Consider the following 13798-nt stretch of genomic DNA (forward strand, 5'->3'; position numbering starts at 1 on the left):
TTATCTATTCTATCAATATGAAGACCATATAATAATGGAGAATTTTACTTTACCATTTAAAAAAATTATAATCTGTACAGTTACTTGATAGGAGCATAAAACTCAAATTGAAAAAATAAAGACTCAATTTTTTGCATTTTTTCCCCCGGAGAAAAGGAACAAGAATTCCAGTTTCTATGTTATACATTTTTATAATGTTATTTTTAAAAGTATTTGTTAATCTTACAATAAGAGAAAGCACTAGAGATTTTCAAAAACAATTGAATGTAATATTAGCAGTATTTACATTTCTATTTGCAAAAGTTTGTAGCAAACGTCTAACACCATGTTTACCCCAAGGCTATTTCTACATATGAGGTCATGCAAAGATTATTTTCTCCATTTATCAAAATCATTAGTAGCAGCTAATAAAAACCTGTACTGATTATCTACCATGTTCAGGCAATGCGTGGCTTACAAAAGAAATACCAGAAGCAGTGCTTCAGGATTCTGTCCTTGGCCTTCTCTCCTCTTATGGTCTTATCCTCCCACTCCCACTTACACCTTAATATTCCCATGTAGGTCTCAATTTCAAAACTATCTATCTGCTTATTAGACATGTGTGTATATATTTTACATGACCCTAAAATGAATTTTGTCCAAATTAATCTTTTCATCTTCTCCTTCAATCCTAAAAGACCATTCCTGCATCCCTCTGCCAGTGACTGGCAGTACAGTTGCCCAAGACAGAGATTAAATAAAACAGAATTAACCATTTAAATCCAGAGCTCATGTTCTAACCATTAAGCTGTTTCACTCCTTATCTGCTTTCATCCTTGAAACCTCATCCCCAATATCCAGCTATTCATCCAGCCTCACTGATCCTGTCTCCTGAGTATTTTTTCTCTCCCACCCTTTTTCTTTTTACTTTTTAAAATTAGAGCATTCTAGTTTAACATAATAGCTAGGTTTATCCCTACAAACCAAACATGCATGGAATTCGATTATAGTTCATATTCTCCCCCTTTCCCTTTCTCCTTCCTCTCCCCATTCTCCTTCCTTGACTGTACTTGATCCTCCTTTTACTCATCTATTAATTTATTTTGATTGATTCTTTCTACTTATACCTAAAGGTGAAATTAATGAAATTATGGTATTTGCTGATAAATGAATGAAAATGGAGAACATTGTGTTAAGTGAAATATGCTAGTCTCAGAAAATCAAAGTTGAATCAAGGGTCATATCTCTCAATGTGGAACCTTGAGCAAAATAAGGGAAAGAAGGAGGGGGGAGGAGGATCAGCCACCATAAAGATACAGGAAAGATCAGTAGTGTAGAAGAAGGAGATCTTGAGGGAGGAAGGAGGGATGGAAAAGGAGGAGAAATGCAGAATGAATTTTTAAAAATCATTGTATGTGTATGTATAAATACACCGCAGGGAATTTCACCCTTGTGTCCTGAGTATTTCTCGACTCACTATTTCTTTCCTGTCCTTTTTCACAGCACTAGTACTGTCATCCTCATCTGTCTCTTGGGCCACAACCTCTTGCATGCACAGCTCCCTCTTTGTCTCTTTTTCTCTTCTATAACATGGTCTGCTTCCTGCACATTTGCTCATTTCCTTTCTTCATGAAAATTGTTGGTTGACTTTCCATTTCTCACAAGGGCTCTTCTTTACTTGACCCTGCCTCCCAAAATTCTCGTGCCTTGTCTTCTGCTCCTGAGGTTTTGCATAGATTCTCTTTCTGCCCAGAAAACTACTTTCCTCCTCCAGCACGCCTCATTTCTAGTTAGCCCCTACATTTTTAGGTCTTTGTATAAGCATCATTTCTTCCTGAAAACTTCATCTGACCTCTGAAGACTTGGATATCCCTGTGGGTTGGGTCCATAATACTCTCATTCTCTCTCATTGTGGAATTTTTTTTCACTTTATTGTTGATGTTTAATTTTCTCTCTGATCAGACCATAAACTCCACCAGAGCCAAGACAGTGCCAGTCTCATTCACCTTCTGTATAAAGCATATACATGGCTGTTGCCAGAGTAGATATTCAGCAAATAGTTGTTAAATGAGTGAATGAATGTATGAATAAGGAAATAAATTAACATTGTCTCTGCATTTAAGAATATTATTTTGAGGGGCCAGGGTTGTGACTCAGTGGTAGAGCACTTGCCTCGTACGAGTAGGGAGCTGGGTTCGATCCTCAACACCACATAAAAATAAACAGACAAAATAAAGGTATTTGTCCATCTACAACTAAAAATTTCTTTAAATTTTTTAAAAAGAATATTATTTTTCAAATTACAAATGGTCAACAAATATATGAAAAAATGTTCAATATCCTTAGCAAACAGGGAGTTGTAAATCAAAACTACACTGAAATTTCATCTCACCCCACTCAGAACAGCAATTATCAAGAATACAAATAACAATAATTGCTGGTGAGGATATGGGGAAGAAGGTACACTTATACATTGTTAGTGGGACTGCAAATTAGTACAACCACTTTGGAAAGCAGTATGGAAATTTCTCAGAAGAATAGTGATGGAACCATCATATGACCCAACTATCCTACTCCATAATTTTTATCCAAAAGATTAAAAAAATCAGCATACTGTAGTGATACATGTATATCAGTATTTATAGCAGTACAGTCCACAATAGCTAAGTTATGGAATCAGCCTAGGTACTCATTGATAGATGAATGAATAAAGAAAATGTGGTACATATACAATGGAGTTCTACTCAGCCGTAAGAAGAATGAAATTATGTCATTTACTTGTAAATGGATAGAACAGAACATCATGCTAAGTGAAATATGCCAAACTCAGAAAGTCAAGGGTCAGATGTTTTCTCTATATGCAGAAGCTAAAGAGAAAAAAGTAATAAACAAAAGGTATCTTGCAAAAATACAAAGGAGAACAGTAGAGTAGAAACAGGGGGCTGAGGGAGGAGGAAAGGCAAAGGGGACGAACTGGGGAATAAAGTTGACTAAGTTATGCCATGTGCACGTGTGAGTATATCACAATGCATTCCAATTATATATAACTACCAGTAAAAATAAATAGAAAGAAGATCAGTAGAATAGAGGGGGATTGGGGGAAGAGGGGAGAATGGGTCAGTACTGCGGATTGAAATTTGGAAAACTATGTACTATGCATTTGTGAATATGTCAAAGTAAATCCCACCATCATATATTACTACAATGCACTATAAAAAGAAACTAAAAAGAAAAAGAAAAGAAAATTATTCTTCAGTTGGGAGAAAGAACTATATATACCATAAAGTAATGATGCTAATGATTTCCTCAGTATCATATTGGCATTCTACCAGCAAAACCCAGGTAAAAATTTGGTTCTCCTAACTACTCTAATTTGGTGCCTTTTTTACTGGACAGTACTGCATTTGTTTATATCAAGTGTCTTAAAAGCCTTTTAAGTCAGTACCTCATGGAATTAAGCTTTTATTTTAATGTCAGATCTCTTTTGCAAAATCTTTAATACGGTAAATATTTTGATTTTTGTCTTTTATAATATCAAATTAGAAATTTAACATATTGAAGCTAGAAATAGAAGGTTATGCTTTTTTCAGTATAAGACAATTTAATAGATGATTGTCATACTTTATCTTTTTTTTTTTTTAGTTGTTATAGCTGCTGATGGAGTATTGAAGGTATGACTCTCTTTTAATTAAAAAAAAAAAAAAGATTTTTTTTAACGTCTGATAATTCTCTTATTAGTCACTAAGTACAAAGTTGATCCTGGTTTCTCTGTTCTCAGATCTGCGATTTTGGTGCCTCTCGGTTCCATAACCATACAACACACATGTCCTTGGTGGGAACTTTCCCATGGATGGCACCAGAAGTTATCCAAAGTCTACCTGTGTCTGAAACGTGTGACACTTATTCCTATGGTGTGGTGAGTTCACTTCTTGTTTCTTGTTTGCTAAAGGAAATGCAGAAACAAAACAGCCTAGAGAAGAGAGACTTCATAATTGAACCTGGTGTTGAGTGTACAGCTGTTTTTGGAGGAATGTCTAAAGCTGAGGCATGGGGAGAACACGTCCCAGTTGTTGAAATTTGTGCTTTTATCACTTTTATGCATCTGAGTTATTTATACTGTGTTGAGACAAAAGCAGTACCACTTCCAAGAAACAGAACCTGAGTTAGCCTAAGGCTCTCCTGCAGAGTACTTTTTTGCTAGGTGAAAATACAACCAGAGACTATCTCTGGAATTCAGGGGAAATGTGGATCATTTGGAATAGGACTTCCGTATGATAGATTTCTCAAGCAATATAAAACCTAACAATAGACATGCCAAGTGAGTTAATTAATAGGAAACTTTTGAGTGTCAACTATTAAAGTGATTAGTGAGTTTCTAAAAGTACAAAAGAAAATGTACTTGGCACTTAGCAGATGTCTACTGCAAGTGACAGAGTAGTAGTGACCATCTGGAACAAGAATCTGAGGTATTACAGGAGAATGACAACAGAGCATCAAAGAAGAATGGAATCCTGTGGAAGTGTGGGGAAAGATGCTCAGGGAATAGAGACCACAGGAGGGAGCCAGTTAGGGAGCAGGAACTTATGCAGGAGTGAGGAGATGGATCATCCTGGAAAAAAGCAACCCAAGGTGGGAGCACATCTTGCTGGAGAAAGAATTCATTTGCTGCCTTTCTTTGAGGATGAGTTCTATATTCCTTTTAAAAAATCCAAAACAGTATTTGGAACTCCTTGTCTTTGCATCTCATCTCCTTGTATTCATGCTATGTGTGCTACCTCTCTGTACCATTACTTTTTAAATGGACATTTTCATTATAATAGGAAAAGAAGACCAGTTTGGGCTCAAATCAGCATGCTTTTCTTCCTGAAGTTATGTGTATTCTCACTGAAGGTACTACTAACAGTGTAAGAGGAGGTCAACATGGGCAAACATGTTCCCTTTCTTTAATCAGTCTCTGGGTGTTTACTGCTGGCTTCATTACACTTTGGTCTTTTTCAGTTGGCTAGATCTTTCTAAATCATAACACAGCCTATGTACCAAATTACTTTAATAGAGATGAGTTTTGTTGGCTATTGAAAAAAATCATTTCTGAATGAAATATGTGTTTTGGCTGAAGGCTAGAATTTTAAAGGTTAAACGACAACAGTAACATCAAGCTAAATCTCCAATTCCTCTCTAGTGTTTCTAAGAATGAAAACTATACACTATTATAGATAGTGATGAAATAATTCTCACTGAAAAAAAGGAAAATAAGTAAAATGAAAATTTCAGAGACTGGATTCTAAAATAGGTCTTCTGTGTCAAAGTTTACTACAGTCTAATCATCAGACTTTTTCATCTTATGAGGATTCTGAAAATGGGGATCTGTTCTCTTATGAGGTTATGTTCCTTCATATTTAAGCAAAATTAATGTATTGAGTTAGGCACTGTGCTGACACCAACTTAGGGCAATTTAAATTATATGTGGCCTACTCACTGGTACCAGAACAAAAGGTAACAAAACTTTTCTACAAAGGACCAGGTAGTACATATTTTTGGCTTTGAGAGCCACTCACAGTCTCTGATACATATCCCTCTTTGTGTTTTACAAACCCTTTAAAAATAACAATCCTGCTCATGTTCTTTAAGAGACCATACTTTGCAGGCCCCACTGTGGAACAAGGAGACTTGGAAAAATAAGCAACATAGCTTATCTGCAGCTTGTGCCAGCTGACTGTTCAATAGCAATTCAATAGGTGGGCAGTTTTTACTCCTTTCATGTGCATATAAAAATATAAAAACTTGTATATCTACTGTCATGTATAACTAATTAGAACAAATTAGATATAAAGTTTACTTAATCTATACATACATACAAGATAGTTTAATACCTTTTGTATTTTCTGTGATATCATATTCAAAACTGCTGTTTTGAATTTGAGATTTATGTTCCATTCACTTTTTTTAATATTTATTTTTTAGTTGTAGATAGACACAATACCTTTATTTTATTTATTTATTTTTATGTGGTACTGATGATCAAACCCAGGGCCTCACATGGCTCTACCACTGAGCCACAACCCCAGCCCCCATTCATGTTTTTATAATGACATCTGATGCATAAATACCTACGAAGAATTACGTGAGATATATATATATATATATAAACATAATTTGGTGGTCATGGTTTTTAAATTATTTTGCATAGTTTTATGAATTAAAAGATTTGAGGTTTATTTTCACACTCTACAAGGAATAATAACTGGCTGCCTATGCTTTTACTTTGAAAATTTTCTCCAAGTCTTAGAATTTCCCTGTTAGAAATTTTTGATATAAAGATATAACTGTAAGTTATTCTCATATTATTAGTTATTCTTAATATTATTTCACTTATGAAAACAAACTCCATGCTACCTTCTCTCAAAGTCTTTCAGTTGCCCAGGCCTCTGATGTGAGGTGCACCTATCTGCTCTTCATTAACTGAAGTTAATGACTGGGTTCCAAGAACCAAGAACAAATGCCTTTATGCACATAAGCCATAAAAGTTGTTGAGAGATGACTTTGGTTAGGATCTTTCCTGTGTCTCTACAGTCTCTTTCAAACCTTGACCCCTTCTCTTAAGCACAGTCTGAGTCTGCCTTTCTGCAGCTGCAGGTGTTCAGTTTGTTTTATTGAAAACTTTCACACAGGCAACTGGGCTCTGCTTTCCAGAGGACCTGAGTGGATCTGTTTGTAGATTAGGCCTTCTATTTACTTGTTTACTGACCCTACCATTGGTTGGTTTGATTTGGTTTAACTGAGGAAGGAATTTAACAAATGCTTATCAAGTCATTCTCTAAAGTAGTTTAACTTACTCCAGCCAGCAGAACATTGGGTCGATTGACATTTGTATGCCAGATGTCACTCCACAGAACCTGTTAGTCCCTGCCACGTGACAGTATCAGTATCAATTCACATTCATATTGGAGCCTTCCCTTACCTGGGGGGAACAGAAATGCCTCCTTAGTGACTCTCTTTTAAAACAGCTTCTGTCATTTGTCTTTCTTGAAGTGAGAGAGGTTTGAGTCGGATACTGGTTTGCCTCCTGCAAAGAACTCCCATCAACAGAATTCCATTCAGAAAAATGTGCAAATACTAATTTAATTTTAAACAAGAATTCAAGATTCTGTTTAATTCCGACTCCTTCTCATTCTGTTTGTTCTAAATAACATCATTAGTGAAAGAATAAGTACACACATGCTTTCCCAGAACTCTTTGGTTTAAACAATTGCACAATTTTTTTTTTTTTTTAATGAAGGAAGCATTATGGGTTCAAAGTAGAAATTACATCAAAGAGCAGGAGAGGACAGTTGTTAAGGTTGGGTCCATGTTAGTTTTAGACTTTGGTGGTTTGCAAACCTTGAAAATAGTCCCTATCTAGGAAAACAATGTGATATAGAATTTTTTTGATGTCATTTTAAAAAAGAGGTGCATAACCAAGACTCATTTGTTAGCAGGAGCATCTGTTTGCCTAACACATCCCACAGTTCATTAACAGCTTCTTCTGTTGATTGTAATCTCCCCCTTCTGCACAAGTCACACGCAGATAGATAGGGAAGAGTTGTCCTTATTGAAACCTCAAAAATGCAATGTAGTTTTACTCTTGGTTTTTAAATTTTTTCTACCAGGATTTAGTTCCCTAATAACTCTCAAAAATACTAGTGCTGCCCAGATTGATAAACTTGTGTTATTTCTTAACACATGGCAAAACTAACTAGCCTTGTACTGCCTTAAAACAAATGTGCCCCCAGTGCCAGAAATGGATCTTGTGATCTTTGTCTCTAAGCTGGTAAACATTGCTAGGCAGGCAATTGTTTCTCTTTCCATTGATAAAAGGACATGTTTCTACTCTCTTATGATAACTTCTCTTGAAGGACCAAACCAGAAAGTGTTTGATGTGTAATCCACAAGAAAAAAAAAAAAGCTTCAGAAAAGCATTGGAAGAATAAGCCTTCTGAGAACACAAGGTCTCACCACCCTCTAAAAACAAAGCCATCCTAATGACAATGCAGAAAGGATTAGCTTTCATGAGGCTTCTCAGCCAAAACCAGCTTTAAAAGCAGTAGCTCAAGAGACAGCCTCTCTGCCATGCTTGTCTGTGAGCCCTGTTCCAGAACCAGCCAGGCTCAGGTAATGGCTTTTTATTGTTTGTAAGAGAAAAGGCAGGAGAAGTCCACAGCCTCATCCAAGTTTCTGTTCTGTAAACTGAAAATAGAAATTTTCCTGTGAGCACAGTTGAAGTGTGAGGATGTCCCAATACACAATGAGTTGGAAAATATTTTTAAGGTGAAAGATCACGATAATATTTGGCCTACATTCTCCCAACTGGTATTTTAAGGCATCATTTAATATATTTTTAGACCTCCAAGTGACTTCCTCAGCTTAGTTAGTTTTTTGTGCCAAATGCCATTTTATTGAGTGTAGAAAAAGCCATCCTATCTTATACCACCTGCTTTTTGGTACTTTCCCAAATCTGAAGAATTAATAAAAGGAAATCTTGAAATGTGCTGATACTAGAATCAAACCAAAGACCCTGTCTGGGCTTCACGGCGTGGTGGTTCACAGCAGTTCACTCTGCCATCGCCAGTTTTACACCCATCAAGTGCCTGCCTCCATCAGCTATGGTAGCTCATCTGCGACATCAAGAGAGAGTGAAATGAAATCGCCCTGTTTTTTCAGAGTTAGAGCTCTTAGAGAAGTATAACTTGGATCTTATTAAATTTAGGACATTTCCAGCAGAGTATCTTAAAATAAAGAATGAAGAATAAATAGCATTCTGATATTGTTTTCTCAAACTCCGGTGTTGCACTTCACCTTGCAATATCCAGTTTGTGTGTGTGTGTGCAAACGCGTTTGAGTATACATGTATGAGTATATAAGGTGTGTGTAGGCCAAACTAAGAAAGGAGGAGGTGCAAGACTGCTCATCTGAACATTTTGGGATCTGGAGCAATTGATTTATTTGAGGCTGATTACCTATTCCCATTCTCCTTAGGAATGCCAAATTCATTAACTTACTTGCTCTTCATATCCTTCCCTTCCCATCCCCAACACCAGTGGAGTGGTAACTGTGAATTGAGGGGCTTCATTTCCTGCCAGCCCATTCACTGCCCCACCCCCCTCCCTGGTGCAGATGGAGTGTCGGGGTGATTGCATACCTGTGTGGCTCCCACCCTTCCTTCCTTACAGCCGCCACTAGAATTGTCCCCTTCTGGGATGCCCCTTACCTTTTCCTAATCACTTGTGTGACTCAAATAGAATTATTCAGTAGCTCTTCTAAAGAAGTACCTTATATACTTGATTAAAAGCCCAAAGAGGCTCCAGTGGATTTTTTTCTCTTGCTTGAGCAGCATCTGCCAATTTCCCTGATTTTCCTGCTAATTATCTTCGTATTAGCCAGCATTCGTTTAACATGTTGTGGCTCGAAAGAGACTGAGCACTGGCTGAGGAAATAGTGAACATACAGCTAAAGGTTTATAGGACTTATTCTAATAGAGCACATGTCCATTATCTATATGCTCATTTAAATATTCTCATTTTGTGTTTTGAACAAGGGAAATCTAAACCTAAGCTACTGAGTGCTCTCCTCACTCACTGCTGCCGTGGCTCCGTGACTATAATGTCACTCTAGTGCTGTGGATTCCCCTTCCCTAGAATTACCTGGGATTAGAGTTTGACCTTTAGAGCAAGTTCATATTCTGGCTCTGCCACTTGAAAGCTGAGTGTCTTTGGGCAAGTTTGCTTAACTTTCTAAAGCCTAGTTTCCTCACCTAGAAAATGAGGATAATGTCATTGACATTGATAAAGTTATTATTATTGATAAAATTTGAGTTGTTTGGGCTGGGGTTGTGGCTCAAGTGGTAGAGTGCTCACTTAGCACATGTGAGGCACTGGGTTCGATCCTAAGCACCATATAAAAATAAATAAAGATACTGTATCCACCTAAAACTAAAAAATAAATAAATAAAAAATTTGAGGTTTTTTGTACTTTACAAATATTGGTAGACTCAAATTTTGGATGTACATTTGTTTAAACAGAGAAAATAACTGAGTTTCCAAATCTCCGTTATTCAGTGTTTAGAGAAACCAAAATCAACAGTATTTCTGGTACCAGTTTTCTTTCTCTGGGCAATACAGGTCAGATTTATTAACCATACTGATCTTAAGAATTGTGTAAGGTGAAACACATATAAACTCACATATACACAATCAGCTATTATGTGTCTACAGTGTTTATTACATTTTAGAATATGGTATTGTAAATTATAGGTAGCTAAGAATGGATCCTTTAGACTGCCTCATTTTGAGAGAAAATTGTTCAAAACACAAAATCTAAATGTTATAATTTTGCATATATCTCCCATTGTGGGATAGATAGGTTTGCCAGTGATTTGGATTAGGGGCTCAAGTTTTTTGTTTTTTGTTTTTTAATGAGACCATTATTGAACTTTTAAAAACATAGTTGCATTTCTAGTTTTTATTGTATAGAGAAATGTAGCAGAGATTGAAGGTAGAAAAAATTTTAACTTTTTGTAACAAAACATAAAAATCTAATTTGTGGGAATAGGTGAAAATTCTAGTAACTCATGAGATTAAGTTAAATTACTCAGGCCCATTAATTTAATAAAATTTTAAGTGTGGCTCTAGGTAATCTAACTTCTTGACTAAGTTTGTTTCTATATTTTAAAAAAAGAACATTAAAAGTATATAATATGTGAAAGAAGTCCTATGCATCAATATATATTTTGTCCAAGTTTCTACAGATGGGGTTGGTTGTATCTGGTAATTGGATACAATTAAATATTACGTAAAGTTTCAGTAATATACCAAAAATATAAAGTACAAGAATAAAATTCCGTTTTCTTTTTGTTCCAGGTTCTCTGGGAGATGCTAACAAGGGAGGTCCCCTTTAAAGGTTTGGAAGGATTACAAGTAGCTTGGCTTGTAGTGGAAAAAAACGAGGTAAGACTACGTTTCTCCATTCAGGTACATAGATCAGAAAACAGTATTGGGGTTTTGCAAAAGACTTTTTCATCTTCTTCAAATTGAAAGTAAGTTCACGCTTATGGAAAGATTAGCAGTAGGAGCTAACACAAAGGGTCAAAGTGATGTTATTCCTCATGAATGGACCCTTTACATCTAATTGTTGCAGCTTCACGTCGTGATGCTGTAGATCAAAAATTGTACAAGTACTGTACTAGTTTCTCAGTCTCAATTGTAAAACCTAGGGGTTTGTTCTTAGTGATGAAAGAAGCCATTGCGTCCAAGGTAGGGGAACAGTTTAACTCCATCTCCTGCGTTTAGGACATCTTTTTTACTGGCCGGGAGTTGATATATCTGTAAGAGACCTTCAGCTACTTCAACTTACCTCTCCCAGCAGGAGTCACTATAGTACAAGAAACTGTCGCTTAGATGAGAATTTCAAAAATAAAAGAAGAAAAAATAGTTTCAAAAAAGGGAAAAATTACAGTTTTGCCACCTACGTTGAACACTACATTGAAGATGAGCTCCTCACTGGAATTGGCGAGGCAGTGGCATAACTGTTCGCTTCTTCATGCAGAGCCTTTCCATTTCAAAAGAACTTCAGTGGCGTAAACACCGTTTGTGCTGTGTCCCCAGCCTCGCTTTTCTTCTTCCCACAAATTGAGGCTTTCAGTTAGTTGGACCTATGAGCCTACATCAGAGAACATGGCACATTCATATCAAAGAGAGCAACTACATTTTGAAAGGTTTAAAATTGTGCCTGAAACGCAGAGCCATGGAAATTCTCAGCATAAGGATGAAGCATCCAATATCAAGGTATTATAAGAACTTAGATCATGTAATGGAAGTATGCAGTTGTCTTTGCAAGGTGAAACAACTTTATTTCACAAAACTTCTTCATTTTCCAATCTTATCTGTGCCCTCCACAATGGTAAGAGTGTAGCCTTAAGATAAAATAATTTTCCAAACAGTGAATATATAAAAAGATCCCCTTTTTAATGCCTTAAAAGAATTAGCTTGATCTGCTTCCCAGGTGAATGCAGGAAAAGCTGGATTAATCAAAAAGCTGCTATTGACTAGGAGAAACCAAGTTTACTTCTTTAAGGTCACATAATCCAGAGTTACCTTATTAATTTGTCCTCCTGATTCATTGGGGATGGATGAAATGTTGATGATAGCTGAACTTGATGGGAGAGAACTGCTTGTTTAAGAAATGAAAAGGAGTTGTGTGCAAGAGTGTGCCTTCCCCATTGTTTCACAGGAGCTGTTCAGTTTTAATTAGATGTGATGGCAAGCCCCAGTGTGCAGTTAAGTAAGATCTCACACACGGACAGCCAATGTTTTTAGGATATGAGAGCCTACTTATTTCTGTTCTATTTATTTTGCCAATGATATGATTCAATGTTTGATTCAGGGCTTACAAATGAAAGTGAAGAGCATTATTGACCTTCTGTTGACTCTAGAGCAGAGCACCCGGGGTGATCTTGCCCACTACCTGCACTGAGATAAACCAAGAGAAAAGGGTATTTAAAGCTAAGTGGACCATCCAGATAAGTGTAAGACAGAATAATTAATATTTTAAAAATAAAATTTAGCTGAAGAATGGCAGAATAGGGGTAAATCTAATCTAAAGCATTTTTAAAACATTGAATATCAAAAGATGAAGAGAAGGATTGGCAATTACTCGTGCAGGACCTTCAGAGCCCCTTTAGCATTGTAGTCGAGGATGCAGCCCTCCCTCCATACAAGGAGCACACCCTTTAGCTGTGGTCTGTTTTGATGATCAGTTTGTGGTGCATGGAGACCTCCATACTGTATGTATTAAATATAGCAGCAAGTGGAAAGAAACCACATGTGATGTGAGTTCTCTCAACTTTCTAATGAATTTAAGTAAAATTTGGTATTATAGGGATACTTATCTGCTGTTTTCATTCTGCACAGTACTTATTTGTCAAAAACATGGAAATTAAGTTTAAATGCAGTTTTCATTGTCATTCAAGAAGGTATCTTCCTCTCACCTCATAAATTGGAGGTACCTGTTTACAAAACAAATTTTGTTGACATAGCATTAAGGTAATTCCCAAAGGTTGATTTCATTTAGTAACAAAATTAAGACTTAAAGAAATATAATGTACAAAATCTTTTCAGTTTCTAATTATTTTGTTTTAATGCTGAGTACCTTTGGTTATTGGGTTGAAAAAAAGGTAACTGTATTTTTAACAGATCTCATTTAAATAAAGAATGATGTGTTTAAACCATCAAGGAAAAATTTTAAATGTGGTCTAGTCACCTGTAATGTCTACATCCAGTTATTAGAGTTACTTTTCTTCTTAACTTTCTATCTTGAAATAATTACAGACTCACAGGGATTTGTAAAAATATTGCAAAGAATCATCCCCATCACCCAGCTTCCCTCTGGTACCTTACATAGCTATAGGACAGTATCAGAATCGGGGAACTGAGACTGGCACATTGCTCTTACCTAGATGTGAGTCCTGATTCAGTCTCACCATTTAGGACTGCTTTTTGCATCTATAGGAAATTAGTACTTTTTAAAAATATATCTGAAGATCTTTGCTTTAAACCCTTAATAATGAAATGTAAGACTTTAAACCATCTTTTTTTTTTCTAATATTAAATCTTACTAAAGCTAGATGCATAAAGCCCTATTAAACTTAAAAAGTAAACGGTGAACCCTTATGGAAGGCCTGGCTTTAAGAGGGCATTACTAAGGAGTTTTTAAATATACTCATCAACAGATGAGTATATTTGCTGTTGTCATTTCCATGAAACTCCATCAGTGGGCATTCAGAATGTTC

At 36.1% G+C, this 13798-nt stretch overlaps 1 protein-coding gene across 5 annotated transcripts in view; it reads left to right on the forward strand.

Annotated features, from left to right (window-relative positions):
- Map3k20 (mitogen-activated protein kinase kinase kinase 20) overlaps nt 1-13798 on the forward strand; it is a 170231-nt gene that overhangs the window by 91563 nt on the left and 64870 nt on the right. For all 5 annotated transcript variants that reach the window (XM_046447168.2, XM_046447169.2, XM_046447167.2 and 2 more), the window contains exons 6-8: nt 3622-3650; nt 3758-3895; nt 10872-10958. In XM_046447168.2, the coding sequence (XP_046303124.1) occupies nt 3622-3650; nt 3758-3895; nt 10872-10958 (254 nt within the window). The remainder of the gene's footprint in view (nt 1-3621; nt 3651-3757; nt 3896-10871; nt 10959-13798) is intronic.

Source organism: Marmota monax, unplaced genomic scaffold (assembly GCF_021218885.2).
Source record: "Marmota monax isolate L192 unplaced genomic scaffold, Marmota_monax_Labrador192_F-V1.1 WCK01_AAM20220418_F8-fsc00007, whole genome shotgun sequence".
Taxonomy (NCBI): domain Eukaryota; kingdom Metazoa; phylum Chordata; class Mammalia; order Rodentia; family Sciuridae; genus Marmota; species Marmota monax.